The 24,648-nt window shown below is 44.4% G+C and overlaps 1 protein-coding gene across 1 annotated transcript in view; it reads left to right on the top strand.

Moving 5' to 3' along the window:
- Nucleotides 1-1,423: 1,423 nt before the first annotated feature.
- Nucleotides 1,424-24,648, top strand: part of LOC140105855 (pregnancy zone protein-like) — an 84,507-nt gene continuing 61,282 nt past the window's right edge. The window contains exons 1-13 of the mRNA XM_072129970.1: nucleotides 1,424-1,546; nucleotides 2,443-2,659; nucleotides 3,834-3,990; nucleotides 6,196-6,248; nucleotides 6,851-6,871; nucleotides 8,068-8,227; nucleotides 9,253-9,337; nucleotides 11,825-11,954; nucleotides 20,366-20,480; nucleotides 20,670-20,776; nucleotides 23,068-23,244; nucleotides 24,101-24,337; nucleotides 24,465-24,537. Coding sequence (XP_071986071.1) covers nucleotides 1,479-1,546; nucleotides 2,443-2,659; nucleotides 3,834-3,990; nucleotides 6,196-6,248; nucleotides 6,851-6,871; nucleotides 8,068-8,227; nucleotides 9,253-9,337; nucleotides 11,825-11,954; nucleotides 20,366-20,480; nucleotides 20,670-20,776; nucleotides 23,068-23,244; nucleotides 24,101-24,337; nucleotides 24,465-24,537 — 1,600 coding nt within the window. The 5' untranslated portion in view covers nucleotides 1,424-1,478. The remainder of the gene's footprint in view (nucleotides 1,547-2,442; nucleotides 2,660-3,833; nucleotides 3,991-6,195; nucleotides 6,249-6,850; nucleotides 6,872-8,067; nucleotides 8,228-9,252; nucleotides 9,338-11,824; nucleotides 11,955-20,365; nucleotides 20,481-20,669; nucleotides 20,777-23,067; nucleotides 23,245-24,100; nucleotides 24,338-24,464; nucleotides 24,538-24,648) is intronic.

The following is a 24,648-nucleotide window of genomic DNA, read 5'->3' as shown; positions in this document are numbered from 1 at the left end:
TTGTTCCCCCTCTTCCCCAATACATGAGGCTCTGCAGGGTGCCATGGCGGCGTCTGGTATCTGGGGGGGTGCAGGGCTGTAGAGCCTGGTGATCTGTCCCCCCGTCAGGCTGCCGGCCTGCCCTGTACCTGATGGCTTTGGGGTAGTGGCGGAGCCCGGCCAGTCCGTTGATCTGTGGGGCTGCGTCTGTTGCGGAGCTCACCGCCCGCCTGCAGGCGGAAGCTCCGGGAAGTCGGCCTGGTCCCCCTAGCAAACAGCTCCGGCAGCGTGGCCGTCTGCGGGGTCCCCGAACGATCCGGTGAGGTGCCGACCGTCTTCTGTTTGCGGCGGTTGCCCATTTCGTTGAGGTAGGCAGCGGGTGGCACTGTTATTTGGGCCGGGGAGAGCGGAGCCTGTCTTCCACGCGTCCTACTCCCTCGACATCCGGACACGCCCCCCGAACTGGAACATTTAGCATAGCTACTATAACTGAGGCTTGTAGTTTTTTATAATTTCTCTGCGCATTGCTAGATCTTCCTATTAAGGTATATCCGGTGGTAGGTTCATCTAATCTCATTAGAGCTCTTTTTAGGGCTAATCCTCCAGTGCTCTCTAAGTTTTGAAATGTTTTATTGCCCTAATATGCAAATATGTGAAAGAGGCTACTGGTGCGTGGAGTAGCCGGAGCTGAAGCTACACGGCGCCTCCACTCCCCATGACGCCCCAGTAGCCTTTTTCAATCATCCTACTATGACATCTTTGCGCTGATCAGTTTGCGGAGGATAAAGTAGGAGGATCAAAAGAGGCTACTGGGCCATGGAGTAGCGACTCCGTGTAGTCTCAGCTCCGGCTACTACACACCCCAGTGTGGAGTTAGCATTTGCAAATAAGGTTAATAAAACTTTTCAAAACTTAGCGTGCACTGAAGGAGTAGCCCTAAAAAAGGCTCTGATGATATTAGATGAACCTGCCACGGGATCTACCTTAATAGGAAGATCCGAGATGGTTGGTTTCCTTTAAGCAGCCGCTCATTAACCATAGGGCGGTGTTTGTGGGCCAATTAGCAGACATGTGCGTGTTCATGGAGCCTAAGATGTTCAGCTTTATTAATGTCATTTATTAAAAAAAGACAAAAAAGGCTCTAGGAGAGTGGGGACAAAAACAGAAAGAAATGACGTAAATGACTAATTTACAACAAAGGAGGCAAAGGACCAATTTAAGATAAAATAATGACTTCCACTTAATGCGCCTCATTTTGTAACTCATATATGCATCAATATTCCTGCAGTGTTTGTAACTGTGTATACTGGCCCTTGTCCATCTACACAAACGCCATGGCAGGTAAGAGGTCACAATGTGATATGCTGGAATTCTGGTAATTAGCCAAGACAATCCCTGACTTATGGGTCACTCCAACCAGTTTTTGGCACCTCCTTTGTCGCACGCTGTTATAAGGGAGACCCTTGTCCTGACTCGGTGCAGGTGACGTGTGGTCCAACATGTGGCTTCTCTTGGTGCCCGTGTGCCTGGGTATCTTCAGCTCATCCCTCACTTCAGCACCAGAACCGTAAGATATTGATCCATACAATGTATTTGCTATTATTTTTATGGCATGTATTCTAAGCCATGGCCTATATAATGGAATGATTATAATAACTAATTGTTCAGTGTGTTAGTGACTAGGTAGTTCGGATAGCAATGGGGGTGAGGGGTTCTGTAAAACAACCGCAATGCAAAGTGATTGTTGCCTAACATGTCAATGAATGCTGACAATTTGACTAAATATTTTGAGCTTTGCAATGAATGGTTCAAAGACAAGGGGGCCAGCAGAGAATTTTTTGACTGCAAAATCAAACCAATTTTTCCATGTGTTGTCAGGCTTTGCCAGGGCTGACCTGTGGATGTGCTGTTTTTAGACCCCTCATCAATCTGATTCCCAATTTTTGGAAAAGTAATCAATTTTTGTCAGTCTTCAAAATTGATTAGTCTTCCAAAAAATGGGAATCAGATTGATGAGGGGTCTAAAACAGCACATCCATAGGTCAGATGTTCTCTTGGAGAATGGAACAGGACACAGACATCTCTGTTCTCCGTCCAGAGGTCAGACAAGGTTCTGTACATATGTTAATTTCAATATGAGCTAAACTGCAGTGACTGAGTGCAGCCACTACACATAGAATGGAGCTCTCTGCAAGCAGTTATCTGAGATGGTTTGCAGGTCATCTTATATTTATTACTGAGCTTAATAATATTTTGGGGCTTTTAAATTCAGCATTTACAGAGTATGCCAGTGCTCTCCACCCTGAGGCTATCCAGCTGTGCCAAGACTAGAACTACTATTGAGTTGCAGTTTTGCCACAGCAGATAGCCAAAGGCTGCAGACACTTCTATAGGCTAGCACATTTTATAATAATCATATAATAATGATTCTTTTGTCTGATTTCTGTTTTTACTACCTTACAGCCTTCAGTATTTACTACCCTACAATAATTATTTGATTACTGTCCCTGAAAACCTTGCACAAGGGACTGAGGAGAAAGCCTGCGTCATCTTCAATGGTCTAAGGGTGCCAGTGGATCTGAAATTAGAACTGAAGAAAGATAATGAGTCTTACACTATAGCTGAACATAAGATTGTCGCTCCTGAGAATCTACACCATTTCCAGTGTTATCCTGTTAAGGTCAGTATACATCTATACATAGGGTAAAATATATGTCCTACCTTACAAAATTGTAATAAAGAGTTTGAAAGTGAACCCATGTCGTTTTTAGCTGGTGCCAGGTTCCAGTAGCCTATGCTATTCTAATTTTAAAAATGCCTTTGTCAGAATTCTCAATTATTTCAGTACTTTATAAAAGCTTCATTTACATTGCCTTGCTCTCAGCTAGCAGTGTGTGGTGAGTCAAGGAAGGGTGGGAGGGGCGGCTGCAGCCTTTGTGTCACTTCATGTATTCTTCCTCTCCTCCCCACCACCACCAAGGGAGCTGGATGAGTGTGGAAGAGAGGAGACTGAGACACAGACTGCAGTTGCCCCCTCTTGTGGACTCAACACACACTGCTAGCAGCTAGTCAGGTAATGTGAATTAAACTTACATAAAGTACTGAAATAATTCAGAATGCTGACAAAGGCATTTTTAAAATCAGCACAGCAAAGACTATTGATCATCAGCTAAAAATGACATGGTGCGCCCGTACATGATATTCCCAAAAACTCTCCGGGGTGTCAGATATATAAGTGCTCATTGGCAATTCAACTCCAGGTCCTGCCTGGCATTTAATTGCTCTTTTGACCTGTTCCAGCTAAGGTCTGAATGGACTATAGCTATAGGCTATAGCTATAGTCTGTAAATGTAGAGTAGTAATTCCAATCAGAGAACTGTATAGCAATATTTACCCAAAACTTTTCCCCCCAAGCAGAATGGCCAGCCATGATGGATGGGACATTGAGGTGCAGTGGAGGGAGATGAGGCAGGAGTGGCTCCTAACACTGTCCCAGTACCAGGACATCAGTGGGAAGTGTGAGGAGCAAACGCAACATGCCCTGGCCAACCTTAAGTCTGCTGCTGCGTCACCTCCTCCTGCAGCATGGAGAATAATTGAACATGGCATTGGGCTGTGTCTGGGAGGTTGTGGAACAATGGTGCATAATATTCCACTTTTATTTTTTCATAAACAGCACAATTTCCTTAGGTTTTATTGTGTGATTACAGATCCATCAAATTTGCTTCAATTGAGCTGATAGCAAGCACAGATCCAACCTATAATAACATGTATTTGCATGACAGCTTTTCTCCAAAGCCTCAAAGGACAAAGAAATGATAATAAAGGAAAATACTTACTGTAATTTCCCTTAGATCCCGGTCATAAAAGCAACTGATGAGCAATGGCTGCTTCACGTGACTGGACATGGAGAACTTGTGGATATAGATCACACCGAGAAGGTGAAACTTGTAAAAAGAGAAATCTGCCTTATACAACTAGACAAATTTAACTACAAACCCGGTGATATCGGTAAGTTCTAGCAAATTTGCCTGTGAAAAAGGGCAGATTCTGATAACATTCTTGCCAACAATACTGAAGGGATGAGGGTGAACCGCAAAGGGTCAAGGTTTGATAAAGTGTCCATAAAAATCCATCATGATAAACAAAGAGCACCGACTCATTGATCCAGACACTGTGGGGGACATTAATCATAGTGGGTCTCAGGTTCGCCTGTTTTTGCGCCTGGTTTGCTCTTCTTTTTGGCTCCTGATCTATGATGGATCTAGTTCTGGCTTAGTAAATGCACTTTGGAATTGTCTCATGTCCGATTCATTTGCGCCTAAATTAGTGCCAAATTTGGCACAATTGTTAGATCCGATTTGTGAGCAATAATGAAAGGAGACTGAGAAAATGTGACAGAACGTTCAGGGCTTCATCTCTGCTCAAACAAAAACATCATTATGATGCAAATGCAGGGACTAAAAGTTACAGAGATGTAAAAAAAAAAAAAAAATTCTTGCTGAAATGAGTCTTTTCCTTTTTTATTATAATGTACATGAATGGAGACTGATAATATTCTCAGATCTGTACAATAAGACAATAATCACTCCCAGAGATGGTCCTATAGGAAATTATGAAGTCGTTACTGGAGAAATTCTACATTTTAAAACTGCTCCGAAGTATTTTCCATGTTGCATAGAGGTGATTCTTCATTTGGGAACCTAAAATGTATGTTTTTAGTAATGAAAAGGGAAGTTTTTTGGAAGTGCACCTGCTCAGAGGAGGTGCATTTTCTGCGCCTATTTTGTGCCTTTTTAGGCGCACTTTTGTGATAGATCCCGTGCAAACATCTGTATAGGAGGCACTCACTGGGGCACATTTACTTACCCGGTCCAGTCGCGATCCAGCGGCGGGTTCTCCAACGCTGATTCGGGTTCTGCCAGGATTCACTAAGGTCCGTGCGCCGATATTCACCAGGTGTCGCTGCTGCGTCGAGGTCCGCCGAAGTTCACCTGCTTTTTTCTGGTGTATGTGAGTGCTTGATCTTGCGACACAAATGGCTTTTTAAATTCTGCGGTTTTTCCGAATCCTTCGGGTTGTTCGGTGGCCACGCCTCCCGATTTTGTGTCGTGCTAAAGTCGGTGCGATTGCGCCAAAAATCGATCGCGTGCGCCACAATCCCGTGAAATACAGCGCAAAGCGGAAATATTCGGGAAAAAACACGACGGATTCGCGGTTGCGGACCCTTAGTAAATGTGCCCCACTATGTCAGATAAGGCGCAGGGACTCAGAACCACTAAGTGCCGAACTTTGCTGTGCGCCAGAAAATGCGCTAAAAGACGCTCAAAACAGTCTAACAGACTATGATTAATGTCCCCCTGTGACAGTGGTAATCTTCTTATATCTGTTATCCATTCTATAACCAACTTTTATAATTATGCCTCTGAGCCGTAAGGGCTTTGGGGGTGTTACTGGGGCCCCTCAGTGCTGTAGCTCCACAGGCTGTTACAATGAGCAGAACAGGTCTCCCCTCTCCCTGCACACCGGCAGGGTGAGGAAGGAGAGAGCAGGAGGAGGTTGAGATACATTCTGCATATTGGTATAAAGAAAGTGGGGAGATTCATTATAGTGGAGAAATTACATAAATCTCCCTATCCTCAGTTTTCTGGCTTCTCCGAGGTGCAAAGCACTATTTTTTGGCATAGAACGGGTGAGGAGAGGGGCGCACAGAGGGCGGGTAGGGAGAGGGGCACACAGAGGGCGAGTAGGGAGAGGGGCACACAGAGGGCGAGTAGGGAGAGGGGCACACAGAGGGCGAGTAGGGAGAGGGGCACACAGAGGGCGAGTAGGGAGAGGGGCACACAGAGGGCGGGTAGGGAGAGGGGCACACAGAGGGCGGGTAGGGAGAGTGGCGCACAGAGGACGGGCCGGTGGCATGAACGCCCGGCCTGTCACATTTACTAAAGTCTCCACCAAAAAACCTTTGGAGACTATAACAAAACACTCTACCACTTCCAACCTGTAGATCAGATTGGAAGTTTGTGCCACCATCCACTAAGAAGCCGGAGCAGGACCACCAGTGGGATTCTCTTAGCGAGTTTCCTAGTCAAAAAAATGGTGCTGTAAAATTACTAACAGGTTGAGAAACACTGTTCCTCTAAGACTGAAAAAAAAAATTGTAATAAAAAAATAAGTAGAAAATTTCTCTCTAATTACTAAAATTTCTGATTTCAGTGAGATTCCGGCTGATCTCTTTGAACCTTAAATTTCATGCACTAGACCATACAGTAAGTATTCAAGTACAATGCGATATAGAAAGTTACCGATATAATAGTTTACCTCCAGATGATTGTATTGTAAAAAATACAATGTGACTTTCCACCCACATTTCATAAATATCCATGTACAATAATGCCGGAATGACCAATGTGGCCATAGTTGTTGGACATAGTTGTCCATAGTTGTTGGGTTTTCCCAGCCTATGGCCTGTGGCTACATCAGTCCTCAACCACCTCTAGATAGCAGGATATCAGATTGTTTAGTATATGATTTAATATATCACGTATAAGCAGGGACATGATTTAAAGTTTGTGGAAGAACATTTTTAAGACTTTCATCAAGAATGTTATAATTGTATATGACACAGGGGGACTCAAATACTAGATGAAACTAAGACCTCTGTTCCCTGTAGAGCTAAACCTCTGTTATTGAAGTAGGAAAGCCCAGAAGGCCATAGATATCATTATTGTCTACACCAGCATTTGAGTATTTTAAGGACTTTAGTCCTAGTTTAGTGTCTAATTTGCATTGTATTTATTTTCGTAGGGAAAAAATCACAACTGATGTAAATGTCAATACGATAATCTTTCCGTTTTTTTATTCTTTTCAGTTCCCTGTGGTTCAAATAATAGTAAGTATTAACCATTTGTAAATTTCCAACTCATACAAATTAAAGAGCTTGGCTAATCTGATTGTTTTTTTTTTAGGATTAAGGGAAATTATTAGTGTACTTTAACATTTTAATAGACAGTAAACTGTAAGATCATTGCAGAAAGGTGAATGAGTATCAAAGTTAATTACTTGAGTGGGTGGTACTTAGCATAGATATGTGGGGGTACAACACTCACCTTCTTTCCACCAACCAACTGTTTTATACCACGGACAGAGCCGTAAGATTACAACTCTATATTGCAGACTCTTTTATGCACGTATAAGTCAACTCTTAAAGGGGTTTTCCCACAAAGACAAGAAACGAGAATGAGAACTTGTCTTAGTGGGAAAACCCATTTAATTTTGCATCCTGTGGATAGATCTTCAATATTTTGGGGGACGAGAAACTGGTTTAAGAAATGTTCAACTCTAGAGCCTTGAGTGGTTTCAGATCAGGGACGTAACAACGAGGCCCGTAGGCTGCGCTGAAAACTTGGCATAGCACACACAGCAGATGTTCTAAATTTTGAATTGTGACAGCCGCAGACCCCCTTGTTCCAGTGCACGGACTGTTCTGCAGTAAGACCTAGGGCAGAAAAAGGGGTGGGGGATTAAACATGAAATCAGATGGGTTTAACAAGGACGGGGGCAGTAACCCTAAAAGTAGGCACTTAACATAAATGAGGACACAACCTTGTGTCTGGTTGTGTCCTCAGGTCTCACGCACACAAACACTTTTGGAGACTTTGAGTTTCAGTGGCTAGCACACGTGCCGTCCTCATTACTTTCTATAGGCACATGGCCATGAATTCCATGGTCGACTACCCAAGCTCCAAATAATAGAGCAGGTCCTCACTCGCTGCTGACAGGCCGCAAAAAAACTAATTCCATCTTGCACTATAAAAAACTGAAATGCAGAAGTAGGGTTTTTTAGGCATAACGGTAAAGGGAGGGGCATTGGGAATTTCCACCGGGACCCAGAGAACTCTCATTATGACACTGTCTCAGGCTATAGTGAGTATAGGTTGTGCCCCTTCTCTCCCCTCCATGCCCGCTTGTAATCACATTATGATTATTTCAGAGCTCGTAGACCCTAAATCCACTTATCTCCTACAAAGTGCACATAATATTTCTGTCATCAATATTAGTCAACTCATAGTGTTTACATCCTAATAGGACCCAAATAAGCACCGTATAGCACAGTGGATGAATGTGACTACTGAGAATGGATTTGCAGAGATGAGCTTTCACCTAGCGGATGAGGTCATGCTTGGACAGTATGAAATTACTTTACCCTCTTACCGTGAAAAAAAGACATTTACAGTTGAGGAATACGGTAAGTGGTGGATGAGATTTATAGATATCCCGCTGTTCAACAAATACTTTTGTTTCCAGGTAACCCTCCTAAGATATTTGGGCTTCATACATTGGCAGAGCAATGTGCAAAGAATCTAGAGACAATGGGGTTCTACATTTTAGAACACAGTGATCCATACAGTACTGTAGCCTTCGTGTTTACAAGCAAAGAAATTTTTTTGTAATATCAATAACAAAAATAGCAAAATATAACATTTAGCTAATAGCCCCAGAGAGTGAAATCAGTAGGGGTCTCAGTAGTTGAAACCCTACCAGTCTACGTATCCTCTATCCTGCGAAAGATGTACAATTATAGAGAATCCTACATAAGAAAACTCAAAACAAATCCACATGAAATAGGAGGAATGCAAAGGCATAATTAAGAGATAAAAAAAACTGTAATACACTTGTGCGCATGAGTCCTTATAGTCTATACTAGTTGACAACCCTAGAAATCCAGCTCCACCTCAAGCTCTATCACAGTCCAAAATATGTTAAAAGGAATGTGTAATCAAGAGCCCTTTTTTTGGCTCCCTGATGTCCCCCTGGACATCATACATGTCTGCCCACTCCTCACTGGCCACTCCCAGGGGACTAGGGACACAGTTTTTTTTTAAAAAAAGCCAGTTTTACTATAAAAACTCTTTGGCAATGTGTACACTATTCTCTAAGGGGCATGGGTGAGGCAGAAAAAGGGCTCCTGATGACAGGTTCCCTTTAAGAGAATGTACAAGACCCTCTCCACTTTAACCTACAGGTTGAGGACAATCAAGTCATAAACTAAATGGACTTCCCTCCTGTATCTCTTTTTTGGGATCACTGAAAAGTCATCATTCAGGGTGGAGGATGAAGGTTTACTAAATTCCCCAGGTTGTGAAAGACTCGAAAAAAAATTTAACATTTTTGGACTGGTCATAGTTCTTTATCGACACAATGTTCTGCACAATAATTTTTAGTCAAGTTGCCAATAGAAACTGAATAGATTATCATTTTGTTTCCTTTCAGTGTCAAAGAGATTTGAGGTGAATATCAAAGCCCCAAAGGTTATTGGTGTGAGAGACAAATCCTTTCACCTGGAAATCTGTGGCAGGTAAGACCTCTAGTCCCAGCAGAGTTTCCTTACTTGTAGCATATGAAACTCACAACTAATAATAGATTCCTGCAATAGACAAAGCAAGGTTTACTGTGCTAAAATTGACTTTAAGGACATCTACCACCAGGATCAAGGTCACGGACGGTGTGTGCCCCCTCTGGCAGGATCTCTTCTACTTTAAGCTTCATATGCCCTTGTTTTTAAGAACAAAAAAGGCTTTATAAATTATGCAAATGAGCCTGAGGGGCTCCAGGCTCCATTATTGGATTTCATTATTGGATCTCATTCAGTCTGTGGCCGATTGGGGTTCGATGAGTGCCCCGGTGTTGCCTGAGGTCCACGCATGCTGGGCCCTGACCCGGTTGTAACCTACTGAGCATGTGTCAGCACACTTAGTAAGTTACTGTACACTGCATTTTTATTGTAGTGCAGTGATTTGGACTTGAAGAAGCTATCAGTGCATCGTTTGTTCAAGTACAAATGTTAAAAAAAGTTAAAAAAAAAAATATATAAAAAAGTTTAAGTCCCGAAAACACCTCCCTTTCATATACATACATAATAGAGTAAAGAAAAGAAAACAATCTGAGCAACAAATCTGTACAATAATTAGATTATTGGACTATCACACAAATTTTTCAATTTACATGAAGTGCAACATTTTACAAAAATACCATCTCTGAAACACCTGGATATGTTAAGTGTTCCAAAGTTATAACCACGTATAGTGACACTGGGAACATTTGAAAAAATGGGTTGTGTCAGTAAGGTGCAAAATCGGTGCAAACTCTATATCCCGCGGGCCGTTAGCACTACACGTTATGTAGGCAGAGCACCCTAGGCTATTTTGCATACGTTTTATAACTCTATATTTCCGCGATCACTGCATATAGAGTCAGTGGCATAACAAGATACCAGTGGACCCCCATACAAACTTTGGGTCAGGGGTCGGGGCTCACCTTCCTTTCCCTAATAGATTATTGATGAGATCGGGTCAGAACCCACCCATCATCTGTAGACAGTAAGACTTGGGGCAGAAAAAGAGGACACTCACTAAGAATGGGGAGATTAAACATGAAATCAGATGGATGTAACAAGGAAGCAAGCAGTGAAGATCCATGAGGTACTCGAGGTACTGTCCCGCTCCTATGGGCGCTGCTGTACTCAGTGAGTAGATAGACTTGTGATCATAAAATATTTATTAATAATAGGAAACACTACGCGTTTTGGCTCTGGCTCCTTTACACTTATCTCACTCCCAGTAGAATACACTTGAATTTCTCACGCTTTTTGTCTCCTCTATCCTTCTGGCAATATTGGTGCTCACCCGTGGATTTCCACACCTATGCACCCAACGTTAGCATTTTGTCTAAGGAAGTAAGCAGAAACTCTAAAAGTAGACACTTAACATCAATGAGGACACAACCTAAGGCCTCAAGCACACAAACACTTTTGGGGACTTTGAGTTTCAGCCATTACTTCATCTGCTAGCACACGGCCTCATTAATTTCTATGTGCTCATGCACATGGCCATGAATTCCACTGTCCAGAGCTTGAGCCGACTGCCCGGGCCACAAATGCTAGAGCAGGTCCTCACAGGCCACAACAAACCTCCCCCTGGCTTGCACTATAAAACACTGAAATGTAGGGTTCAATGTTTTTTAGGCATAACGAAGCAGAAAGGGAGGGGGGAGCATTGGGATTTTTTCCTGAGGCCCAGAGGACTCTCGTTACGCCACCGTCTCAGGCTATAGTGAGTGCAGGTTGTGCCCCTTATAGCTTGTAGACCCAATATTATTATATGACCAGCAGCGGCCTCCACTCAGTATGTGACCAGCAGCGGCCTCCACTCAGTATGTGACCAGCAGCGGCCTCCACTCAGCATGTGACCAGCAGCGGCCTCCACTCAGCATGTGACCAGCAGCGGCCTCCACTCAGTAAAATGATCCTTCAGTCTTTTCAGTCACTATATATATCTTTATCACATCATGTGATCAGACGGATCACATGATGTCCTTCGCCCTCCACCTAACTGGCATGAGATAGTATAGGAAAGTAAGGCTCAGTTCACACAAACATTTGTGGTATCCATTGCAAAATATTTAATACCATAAATAATGCCAGATGCAGAACTATTTTTGCTATTATAAAAAATGGATGGGTAATGGAAGGGAACTTGCTTCTGTTTACCATCAGTTCTAAGTGGATGTTTTTCTACAACAAACACATGGGGCAGCACAGTGGCTTAGTGGTTAGTACTAGAGCCTTGCAGCGCTGAGGGTGTAGGGGACACCCCACCTGCTTTCCATGGTGCTGGACGTATGCGCCATGTTTGTCTGAATGCAGCATTACAGTCTTATGCAGTCATAAGGGGCCCAGTCATGGTCACACCCCCTGCGACCACGATCGTTACGCCCATGAATAGACTTATAATAAAAGAAGTCCTGAGGAACCATAATCTTCAGGAACTTTTTTTTCATTTTCCAGATACACTTATGGAAAGCCAGTGGAAGGATACATGGATATATTTGTCTATCATAAACATCTATGGACCAGTAAAGGCGCCAGCACAGAAGGCGAAGAAGATGATCACTCCATCAAAATAAAGCATGAAAAGGTGAGATGCTTCTGTCTTTGCAATAAGTAATGACAAAGGTATTGTCCGCAAAATTATACTAATGACCTATGTGAGAAGGTACAAGGAGCCATTATTGATGGGAGATATGTGTCACCGAGGTGCCTGGCCTCAGTGAAGTGAGCCGGTTAATGTTTGGTCAGGAACCTTAGGTTTCTGACAATATTTAATGTAGCAAAGCTTCTTAATGCAGTTGATCTGGGCTGGCTTTCATTGGAGTAGTCAAGAGCAGGGTGGGTGACTACTCCCACATATCCAGGCCAGGTTTTGGCTGAGAGATAAAGCCAGGAAGCTCAGGTGAGCTGGGGGATGATGTGTGTTTGCAGTCTGGAAGTCTCTGCTATACTGCATGCAGAGCTGGAGGTGTTACACAGCCAAGGATCAGCAATAGTGACATTGTTTGGTTATGCTGCTGGATGGAGACACAACCTACAAAGGACTGTGAGTCAAGCCTGTTTATATGGACTGTATTTTCTGTAATATGCTGAAGCAAGCTATTCTGTTTCGTTAAACTGTTTTGGAAAGAAATAAAACAGCTACCTGGACTGTTACTGAAGTTGCCATTTGAGTTGATCCCCTACAATTGGTGGAGGATGCGGGCATAATCCCCTGGATATATTGTTTGTTTAGAGCAAAGGCTTCAGCTCAGAGCCAGCACACAGCAGCTGCCATGGAGGAGGTGATCAAGCACCTTGTGCAGTCAAACTTGCAGCAACAGAGAGCACATGCTGAGGCTTTGCAAGCCCAACAGGAGACCAACAAGCTCCTTGTCCAGCAGATGGCAGTACTGACAGACGCCGTCCGCATGCAGGAAAGTCCAGCTCTGCCAAACCGAGATGATGGTCATCGTGTCAGAAAGACTGTAAGGGAAGCATTGCAGAAGATGACCCCGGAGGATGACGTTGAGGCGTTCCTCACAGTATTTGAGCGAGTGGCTGACCGGGAGAAGCTGCCGCCAGGTCAGTGGGCTGAAGTACTGGCTCCATATTTAACTGGCGAGCCCCAAAAGGCGTATTATGACCTGGCCCTGCAGGATGCCAAGGAGTACCCCAAATTAAAAGCGGAAATACTGGCACGGCTTGGTGCCACCTTAGCAGTCCGAGCACAGAGGGTGCACCACTGGGCCTATAGCCTGGACAAGCCGCCAAGATCACAGCTGTTTGACCTTTTGCATCTAGTCCAGAAGTGGTTGCAACCAGACACCTGCTCTCCAGTCCAGATTGTCGAACGAGTGGTTGTAGACCGATTTATGCACCCGCTTCCCCGTGCCATACAGTGCTGGGTTGCACAGGGTGACCCCCAGAATGCAGATGATCTAGTGGGATTGGTGGAGAGGTTCCACACTATGGAGAAATCCCTGGGAGGGAAAATTGGAACTGTCAGAGACTGGGGCCTAAAACCTCTCATTATGGTCGCACCAAGGACAAAGGGAGGTACAAACCAGTGACCAAAGGGATACCCCGGGAGGTAATTTGTTGGAGATGTCATGCTCCGGGTCATATGGCGGTCCAGTGTCCCCTCACCACAGAGCCCATGAATTGCTATGGGGGTCGCCGCAGTTCCCTTTTTGCCCAGCCTGCATGTAGTGCCATACCAGCCAAGGGGGCGGGACCACAGATGTGTACCCTGATGGTTAATGGGACTCTTGTTTCAGGACTGTTGGACTCAGGGAGTTTGGTCACTCTCATCTCGGCCACTATCCCTCACATTATGGCCCCTGGGAAAACTCTGGGTGTCACATGCATCCATGGGGACACCAAGGTTTACCCAGTGGCTCAGGTTATGCTTGGGACAGACCAGGGTACTGTGTTGCACACTGTGGGGGTAGTTAAACAACTGATGTATGAGGTAATTGTTGGATGTGATTGCCCTCTGTTCTGGGACCTGTGGGCCAGGGCAGCTTTGCAAAGTTCCCCAGAGAACCCAGTCAACTCTGTTGATGGAAATCCTGAGGAAACACCAGGGTTCCCTCTGAATGTCCTAATAGGGGAGAATGAGGAAGATTCAACTTCAGAGGAGGCAGCTGTCCCTGACTTAAATGTATCCAGGGAAAATTTTGGCACAGCCCAACTCCGGGACATGACATTAAAAGGGGCGCTAGAGAATGTTACAGTGTTAAATGGAGCTGCTCAAGAACCTGGGGCAGACAACCAGTACCCACATTTTGCCCTGAATCAGGACCTTTTATATCGGGTGACTAAAATAAGGGATGAGATAGTGGAGCAGCTACTAGTCCCAGGGCCATATAGACGTATGGTTATGGATATGGCCCATTCACATGTGTTGGGAGGTCACCTAGGGGTGGACAAAACACTTGAGAGGGTACTACAACGATTCTATTGGCCAGGTTGTTACCGGGAAATCAGAGATTACTGTCAATCCTGCCCTATCTGCCAGATCACATCCCCAGTGGCACATTTCCGCAGCCCTCTGGTCCCTTTGCCAATTATTGAGCTCCCATTTGAAAGAATAGCAATGGACCTGGTAGGACCCTTAGTGAAGTCAGCTCGGGGGCATCAGTACATCCTGGTCATTGTGGATTATGCAACACGTTACCCCGAGGCTGTCCCCCTAAGGAACCCCTCCTCCAGAAATATTGCCAGGGAGTTGTTCTATGTTTTTTCCCGTACAGGGATTCCCAAGGAGATCTTAACGGACCAGGGAACCCCGTTCATGTCAAAGGTGATGAGGGAACTGTGCAAGGTGTTAAAAGTCACCCAGTTGCGCACATCAGTGTACCACCCCCAGACAGATGGTCTCGTGGAGCGATTTAATAAGACCCTGAAAGCCATGCTGAAAAAGGTGGTAGAGAAGGATGGGCGAGACTGGGACTGTCTTTTACCATATCTTTTGTTTTCAATTAGAGAAGTGCCCCAATCCTCCACCGGGTTTTCACCCTTTGAATTACTTTATGGCAGGCACCCCAGAGGTCTCTTAGATGTGGCAAAAGAAACTTGGGAAAGTGAGGTTACACCATATAAAAGTGTGGTTGAGCATGTAGCTCAGATGCAGGAAAGGATGTCCAGGGTGATGCCAATTGTAAAGGAGCATCTTCTCCAGGCCCAAGAGTCACAGGCCAGGGTCTATAATAGATCTGCTCGTGTGAGACAGTTCCATCCAGGAGATCGCATACTGGTGTTAGTCCCTACTGTGGAGAGCAAGTTCCTAGCAAAATGGCAGGGGCCCTATGAGATAGTGGAAAAGGTTGGGGAGGTCAACTATAGGGTCCATCAGCCAGGGAAGTGGAAGCCCTTCCAGATCTATCATGTCAATCTGATCAAACCCTGGAAAGAGAGAGACCCCCCTGAGGCTTCTTGCCTAGTGACTCAATCGGAGTCAGCCATCGAAGCCGTAAAAATTTCAGAGACCTTATCCCCCTCCCAAAAACAACATTGTAGGGAAATGCTGCAGAGGAATAAGGATCTCTTCACAGAAAGCCCTGGTTGTACTAATGTGATAGAACATGAAATCCTCACAGAGCCTCATGTCAGGGTAAATTTAAAGCCATACAGGATCCCTGAGGCCCGTAGGGAGGTAATCTCCAAAGAAGTCCACAGGATGTTAGAACTGGGAGTGATTAAGAGGTCCAAAAGTGGGTGGTCCAGCCCCATAGTGTTAGTGCCAAAGCCAAATGGTGAATGGAGATTCTGCAATGACTACCGCAGACTCAATGAGGTATCCACAGTGGATGCTTACCCCATGCCCAGGGTGGATGAGCTAATAGAGCAATTAGGGCCAGCCAGGTACATCAGCACCCTAGACCTTACTAAGGGATATTGGCAGATTCCATTGTCTAAAGAGGCTAAGGAAAAAACAGCTTTTTCCACACCTGAGGAGAGTTTCCAGTACGTTTGAATGCCATTTGGGTTGCAGGGGGCCCCTGCCACTTTCCAGAGAGCCATGGACCAGGTTCTACGTCCTCACAGGAAGTATGCAGCAGCGTACTTGGATGATATTGTCATTTTTAGTCATGACTGGGAAAGTCACCTCATTAAGCTTCAGGCTGTCCTGAATTCTCTAAGAAGGGTTGGATTTACGATTAATCCAAATAAATGTGCCCTAGGAATGGATGAAACCAGGTACCTGGGTTACATAGTGGGAAGAGGGGAAATTAAACCCCAACTGAATAAAGTGGAAGCTATTCAGAATTGGCCCCGCCCACTTAACAAGAAACAGGTCCGGGCATTTCTAGGAATTGTGGGATACTACATGCGATTTGTCCCCAGGTTTGCAGAGATAGCAGTTCCTTTGACTTGACCTCACAAAGGGTACAAAGTCGGCAATGGTGCAGTGGTCTCCAGAAGCAGAGGGGGCTTTTAAAGAGTTAAAGGAAGCCTTGTGTAGTCAACCAGTGTTGACAGCTCCTGACTTCTCCCGCGAGTTTGTGGTCCAGACAGATGCGTCTGATGTAGGTCTGGGTGCAGTTATGTCTCAAGTAGTAAATGGGGAAGAGCACCCAGTAATTTATCTTAGCAGGAAACTGTCCCCAGCGGAGAAAAATTATGCCATCATTGAGAAAGAATGTCTGGCCATAAAGTGGGCACTAGACTCCCTCAGGTACTATTTATTGGGAAGGAGGTTCAAACTAGTGTCAGACCATGCCCCACTAAGATGGATGCGGGAGAGGAAGGAAAAAAATGCCCGGGTCAACCGCTGGTTCCTGGCCCTACAAGATTTTTCTTTCACAGTGGAGCACAGGCCAGGAAAAATGCAGGGAAATGCAGACGCCCTGTCAAGGGTGCATAGTCTGGTGGCTAAAGGTGCCAAAACCCCCGGCTTTTGTCAGAGGAGGGGGGTATGTGAGAAGGTACAAGGGGCCATTATTGATGGCAGATATGTGTCACCGAGGTGCCTGGCCTCAGTGAAGTGAGCCGGTTAATGTTTGGTCAGGAACCTTAGGTTTCTGACAATATTTAATGTAGCAAAGCTGCTTAATGCAGTTGATCTGGGCCGGCTTTCATTGGAGTAGTCAAGAGCAGGGTGGGTGACTACTCCCACATATCCAGGCCAGGCTCTGGCTGACAGATAAAGCCAGGAAGCTCAGGTGAGCTGGGGGATGATGTGTGTTTGCAGTCTGGAAATCTCTGCTATACTGCCTGCAGAGCTGGAGGTGTTACACAGCCAAGGATCAGCAATAGTGACATTGTTTGGTTATGCTGCTGGATGGAGACACAACCTACAAAGGACTGTGAGTCAAGCCTGTTTATATGGACTGTATTTTCTGTTATATGCTGAAGCAAGCGATTCTGTTTCGTTAAACTGTTTTGGAAAGAAATAAAACAGCTACCTGGACTGTTACTGAAGTTGCCATTTGAGTTGATCCCCTACACCTATTACCAATGTTTTATATTGTGCCTGTGGCTGTGTTGTAATTAAGGATTAATGGACCCGAACAGAAATATTTCGGTCTATTCAAATCCCTGAACCCATACTTCAGTTAGAAGTCTGGGCTGAGGTTAAGCGATTGGGTTCACCCCTGTTGGCAACACCCATGATTCATTGCTGTGCCAGCACCGGTTTTGGGTTCAAACCCAAACTTGAAAAAGTTCTCTAATCACTAGTTGTAATCTGTAGATTTTCAAATGTTTTGTTGGCATTTTGTCGTTGAATTGTTTTAATAAGAAACAAAGGCAATTTAAGTTGTCATCAGAAATTGGCCTCATAAACTTTAGTATGCTGTCAAGTTTATAAACCCCTTATAGATCATGTTTCTTTCTTGGCCCCTCGTGGAGGCATCATCCACAAAATCAACTTTGAAGTGAGATGTAATTTGTAAGGACGCAGAGTTTAACTCTGAAGTCAAGCTCTCCCTGCCTCTGAACACCCCCTTCACCGTGATTGACATCATGCATTGGACTTCAGGAGGTCAGCGATGTCTCTTGAGACAAGACCATCAACAACAGTGAAGGAGAGCATGTGAGCCGACGTGACGTCATGCCGGCCTGCCACCTCCGCTCCACCTGCAACTATGCCAGCAAGGATATGTGCCAGACTAGGGAAGTGGAGTGGAGAGAGTACCTACAGGTCTGGTCCGGTGATACAGGCTGTATACACATGACAAGACACACACACATGTATATACACAGGGAAGACACACACACATACATATTACACTTAACTGATATCCAGCAGGAGGTCCAGGTCAGGCAGGGGATACATCATGGCAGTGGATGGAGCTGTCTCCTCTGTGCTGCAGGCCCGGGCTGGTGGGCGGGGCTTCTCCTGTCAGCTCTGCCCGGGCTGCACCTCCAGGGAGACCAGCCACAGGTTTGAATGTGGCGCTCCCGCTCCTCCTCCCCCTCGCTCCTCCAGGCTGGTTGTGCACTAGTGACACAGGAAGCGCTAGTCATTGCTGTCAGCAATGGTACTTGCGTCTGAATGATTCAACTACTATTGTAAGTAGTAGCCGAGCAGCCTGGCAGCCTGCAAAATGCCGCCCCTCCACCAGCAGGAGGCGGGCCGCCCTGAGGCGAAAGTCTCAACTCGCCTCATGGCTGGTGCGCCCCTGACTCTGCTGTTATCATTGACTCTTTTATTTTTTGCCTGGAGCTTTCTTACTAACAACAGATTTTGTCGCTATCATCGTTACTCAACCCGCAATCCAATAACTGTCTAGTGCTATTGATCTTGTTGTTGTCATTGAGATGTTTGTTTTATAATCTAACAATTGTTTAGAGCCACTTTATTAACAATTATCTCTGTTAGATTTGGATTTTTGGTACACAGCTCGTTGGGGGACGTGCTACACTGACCTCGCCAATCTCACTGGCTCCTTGCAAATCGGAATAATCAGTGTAGATGGTTTTTCCTGGGGTATCAGCAACTGGGGGTATGGTTTTCTAGGGCACTCTGTAGACATTCCATGTGCAATAGTTAATGCTTTGTATGTTTTTTTACGTATTCCATGTGGGTATAATGTATGGTATACAGTAGGTACCTGATTATTGGCTTAGCCTTTATTGATTTAACTTTACTGAAGGGAGTTGAGATGACCCGTCCAGGAACAAACAAAAAAGGGTCTAGGGTTACCCCGATAGGTGTTTTAATCGGGGAAGCTAAGTCACAAAACAAAATAGAGAAAGTAAGGGAAAATGCTATGAAGAAGCTGGAAAAGTTCTCCCTTTCTCCTCGTTCTATAGAAAGGAAATTAGATTCCCAGAGGCAAGAGGTCAGGGAGCCCAACAGGAACGTGGATCCCATGGCCTCAGGAACTGCATTGGGCCATAACGGATTTCGAAAACCATTCCCGTAGGTCCAATATTCGCGACATTGGTTTTGGTGATGGAAGGAGGATGAGGTGCCTGGGACGTGGAGTGTGGGCAAGAGTGGTGGGGAAGGGAATTTTTTGTTTCTTTTTCTCTTTCTTTTGGAGGGGAGGGTAGGGAAACTCATACAAAGGCTGAAAGTATGGATAGTATGAGAGGATAATGAGGCTCATTTACTAAGGGTCTGAACGCCGAACTTTCGTCGGGTTTCCAAATGTTTCTGTTTTGCGCCGAATTGCCCCGGGATTTTAGCGCACATGATCGTATTGTGGCGCATCGGCTTTCACACAACAGAAATGGGGGGGGGGCGTCGGATAACCCGTCGGATTCGGAAAAACATGGATCTTTGTGTTGCAAGATCAAGCACTTACATGCACCAGGAAGAAGAAGGTGAACAACTCCGGCGGAAACCTGCAGGATATCGGGCGTACGACTTTGGTGAATCCCGGCAGATCCGAATCCTCGCCTGACAATGCACCTCGGGATCTTGACTGGACCGGGTAAGTAAATGTGTCCCAATGTGTCTAGGTGGGATATTTATATTATGATCCCTCTCACATTATCATTATATATATATATATATATATATATATATATATATATATATATGTGTGTGAGAAGCTATATTTAAAGGTGTTTTATTATATGTTCCCAATGTATCTGATTCTGTAACAATAAGCTGATGTCATTTTTTGTATCAATAAAAAATATTTTCAAAAAAAACAACAGTGAAGGAGGTGTTTTAAAGCTTGACTTCTGTGTTAAACTCTCCATCTCCTTGACTTTATACAACTCTACGCCTTACTTCAAAGTTGATGTTATGGATAATGCCATCACACAAGGACATGAAAGAGCAATGATTTGGAAGGTGTTCGACAGGTTCCCTAAATTGAGCTAAGTTTAATTTTTGACAAATCTATCTTCCCATTCCTAAACCACAATCCAATGAAGTATATCATAGAGAAATAAGCCTAACGACCGAAACATGTTATGCTCATAACTTCCTCAGTGTGTGGGGAAGTTGGATTTGGTCTTGGTCAGAAAACTTTAAAAGCTGACTTAACCCTGATAAAAAAAATTGATTTACACAGGAAGTTATTCATGATGTATTTTTAAAATTATTTGTAGGCTGACAGCAATGGATGTATAACAAAAGATATCAGCTTTGGAAAATTTAATATCTCAAGATCATCAATATCTCAGACTGTGGGAATTAAAGCCTTATTGACAGAAGATCAGACAGGTAAGAATTTCTGGTGCCATCAGATGCATAAGAATTTTCTCTCTACTCATTGTAGGGCGACATTAACTCGGAGTAGATGCAGCATATACTGTAACAGTTATCCAAAATCAGTTAATTCCATCTTTTAGTTTTGGAAATGTATGTAACAATCTATCTTTGGGCCCATGGACAACCTCTTCTCTCTTTCAGGTCATACTGAACAAGCAACAGCTGAAGTTTTCGTTAGCTTGTATAAAAAGATTTTATTTTCTAAAGAAGTATATTATTACCAGAAAGGACTTCGATATCGTAACAAGGTAAGTTCTAAATGTAGAATGTATTAATTCTGCATTGGTAGATTCAGAGGACCAGGGATTTGCTTACCCCCACCCCACCTGGGTCTTACTACACCAGAACTAATCTAAGAGCATTTTGCCCTTGTTCCAGGGAAGTTCTGATCCCAGTATATGGATATCCTACTTGGGACTAGTCCAAAACAAAAGTGGCTAGGTGGCAAAGGCGGAGAACTGAAAACAAGATAGTTGGTGTTCATGAGGATTCCAACGTGTCCTTACAACGTAGCGTAGGGCACAGACGTATCACATTGTATGCCTATACAGTGGGATATGTTGCCCAGGACCCCCTCCTGAATTAAATTAGTTTGAATTAAATTAATTGGTCAAACCTGTCAAAAATGCATGTGTTTTTTGAAGGACTGCTTAAAAACGGGCCAAAAACGCCACCCTTACAGGAAAAATCAGAGCAAGCTCTTTTTCCGTGGACATTATGGGACACAGGCACACCTTGTGTTCACTGTACTATTGCCATAGGCGTCTATGGGGACACATATCCTGCTGCAAATTGTGCGGCCAAATATACGTCCCCATAATGTTTGTGTAAAAGGGGCTTATTATCTAAGGCCACCCATAACTGAGCACTTTCTTTATTTTGGTGAGGTGAGACCTTCAGTTATAGGTGGCATGGGGAGGGCCATGTGAAGGTTGTCTTTTTACAAAGCATTTTTTGTACTTACTTCACACTTAGTAGGGACTCCACACCTGCCACTTCTCCTCATACAGCTGATAACACTGATTGGCTAGAACTTGTTTCAGTCAGTTAAGCCAATCAGTGTTAGGTTAGTTAGGGTCACGCTGGGGTCAGCACAGACTAGGTCACTCTAAAATCGCTCTGCATGCATAATGAGCTGGGCGGGCACTGGATTTGAAGAGTGGGAGGGAGGCTGGAGCAAAGCTCTGCAGCGCTGACGCCTGCCGCTGCGCTCCAGCTGACAGGCAGCCCCAGCTCACAGCGAGCTGAGCGCTGGTAGACGTGGGAGCGGCGGCCAGCCATAACTTAAGCAGGAGTCGGACTGCCGAGATGACTGTAAGTGGGAGCAATGTATTGCAGACATCGCTCCCAAAGTCATCTCGCAGGCACGGCACTGACAGTGGGCGTGGCACATCTGAGCTGACAAGGGCACACAGAGCGTCAGCGGACTGTAAGTGGGAGCGATGTACTGCAGAAGCGCCGCAGCTCATTGCTCCCACATTCATCTCATAGCCGCAGGCACGGCACTGACAGTGTGGGCGTGGCACAACTGAGCCGACAGGGGCACAGAGCGTCAGCGGACACAGCTCCGCTCGCGTACTTAAATCCCCGGCACGTATGAGTCGGTAAACTTTGTTAGATGGTGGGGGCCCCCTGGGGGGGCAAGATGGTGGGGGCAACGGGGCTCGAGCCCGGGGAGCCCCGCTTATAATCTGGCCCTGCATACAGTATATATGCCTGTTATACACACACCTGACTACATCAAATAGACATAAAGGGGGAGATTTATCAGGTCAGAGAGCAAAACTGTTCAACTTGCCCATGCCAACCAATCAAAGCAAAGATTTTATTTTCCCACAGCTGTTTATAACATTAAAGCTGCGCTCTGATTGGTTTTCATGGACAACTAAAACAGTTTTACCTCAGAAACTTCATAAAAAATCTCCCCCATATAGTATATGTATATCACTAATGCACACACATTTAGTATATACGCATGCTACAAATACACACATACATATAATACCATGCACAAACATACAGAAAATACACATATATACAGCATATATACATACCATATACCCACATACAGCATATACACAGCACATATACACACACGTACAGTATCATACAGAGCCATGCAGCATATATACACACACACAAATAAAAAAACACATAAAAAGTGGACATAGCTGATGGCAGGAATTTAAGAATCCACCTCGATCATTGTGCAGCCCCCCCCCCCCAACATTTCTTATCTGAGCTGCTAAATGTAGTTTAGAAGATGTGCAGTGATATATGTTATGCTGTACAATGTGCAGTATAATATTTTATATAATGGTGCACATCCTCCATACTTTAGTGTGTCAGGCCTGATGCCGGGGCCCCCTGACACTGCAGGCCCCATAGTGGCTTCCATGGCTGCTATCGCTAAAGTTACGCCTCTGCGTTAAATCTAATAAAACAAGTTAGGAAAAAGTTTAAGAAGAGATGAGTCAAGCTGCTAAATCAAGTAGTTGTAAGGAGATTCTGGTTACCAATTTCCCTTCCACATTTTCAGGTGACAGTGACTGATGAGAAAGGCCAACCCATGCCTAATAAAGTGGTAAATCTATATTTGGGAAGTGAATATGGAAAATCTCTTAATAAGCCAGAAAAAACTGTGGTGACAAATGAGAAAGGAGTTGCTCATTTTTCTCTCGACTCCTCAACATGGGACTCATATAAGACTATAAGGGTAAGATTTATTTAATGTATTAAAATTTTGAGTGAAACAATAGGTTATTTTCTTTGGAACTTCTCCTGTTGTATAAGAAATACACATTCACACAACAGGATTAACCACTATAATTTTGCAGTAGAGTCGGCCCCTGGGCAACAGAGTATCAAGGGGCCCTTTTTAGGGGGCTACGGCCGGGGAGAACATGTCAGTCTGAATGTAGCCTAACAAACAGCTGACACTCCGTTTTTCCGATGATGGCTCTGCTCTGGTGATGAGCTGAACCGGCATCAGTTCCATGATGTACTATTACCGAAGATAGCGCTCCAAGCAGTCATAGTACGTCATAGAGTGCTGTATATACTAACCCTACGGTTAGTATATACAGCAGTGAGTTCCCTCATAGTTTTAGTATATAAATACCCCCCCCCTCCACTCACTTATTATCATCTGACATATTTCCCTGGGTGGAATAATTATTGAACCGGTCTGTAAGTAAACTCACAGGTTTACTCCCTTGCTGAGTCTGAATCCCCGACTGTATTCATGGTCCATCGGTGTCTTGACTACCGGTAACTCCCCTCTTCTCTAAGTGCCGCCAGCGCCAATTGCGTCTATAAAGTCCTGGGCTGCTCTGCAGTGGTATCTCCCGAGCAGCCCCTCTAGGGCAGAAGACAATGAGCTGCGCCATACGTGCACCACTCGCCCAGGTATGCAGGGTGCTGGCGCCAGGCCTGGGTGCAACATATTCTGTCCTCTTCCACATGTAAAATATCTTTCATTAATTAATCTGGAAATTCCATGAGAAAACGGTTAGGGATTGGATAATACAAGGATAGAATTTGAAACTTTCTGCTAACACCTTTTTTTTTAGGCAACTCTGACTCCTATACATGATGATGGTGATGATGATGATGAAAATGATGAAGATAGATTTGTAGAAGGCCGAACCACCACTGGACCGTTTTATTCTGCGAGTAAAAGCCACATTTCTATAGAAGGAAAAACATTGGAATTAGAATGTGATTCTGATCATACAGTGACCGTAGTGTACGACATCGACCAGCAGATTCTTTATCCTGATTTGGATCATCTCATATTTTACTACGTAGTGAGTATTTTTGTTTGCTTTTTATTTTTTTGTGATGACTGTGAAAGCAGATGAAAATGGTTTATTTAAAAAAAGAAAAATTGAAAAAAATAGTTTGACAATAAATTAAGTTTTTTTTTTTTCATAGCTGCGGGGTATGACTGAAGTAATATTGTACAAGGAACAGAAAGTAGACATTCATGACAAAATATCTAACCCAAGTAAGTAAAAGTAGAATCGAAATGTACAGAGACAAAAATTCCTAGACATTTATACAATGTGCATTGTAACAAAATACAATGGATTAACAAAAATATTCTGCACTCAAAAAT

The sequence above is a fragment of the Engystomops pustulosus genome, chromosome 11 (genome assembly GCF_040894005.1).
Source record: "Engystomops pustulosus chromosome 11, aEngPut4.maternal, whole genome shotgun sequence".
Lineage (NCBI taxonomy): Eukaryota > Metazoa > Chordata > Amphibia > Anura > Leptodactylidae > Engystomops > Engystomops pustulosus.
This window is presented reverse-complemented; position numbering and strand designations above follow the sequence as displayed.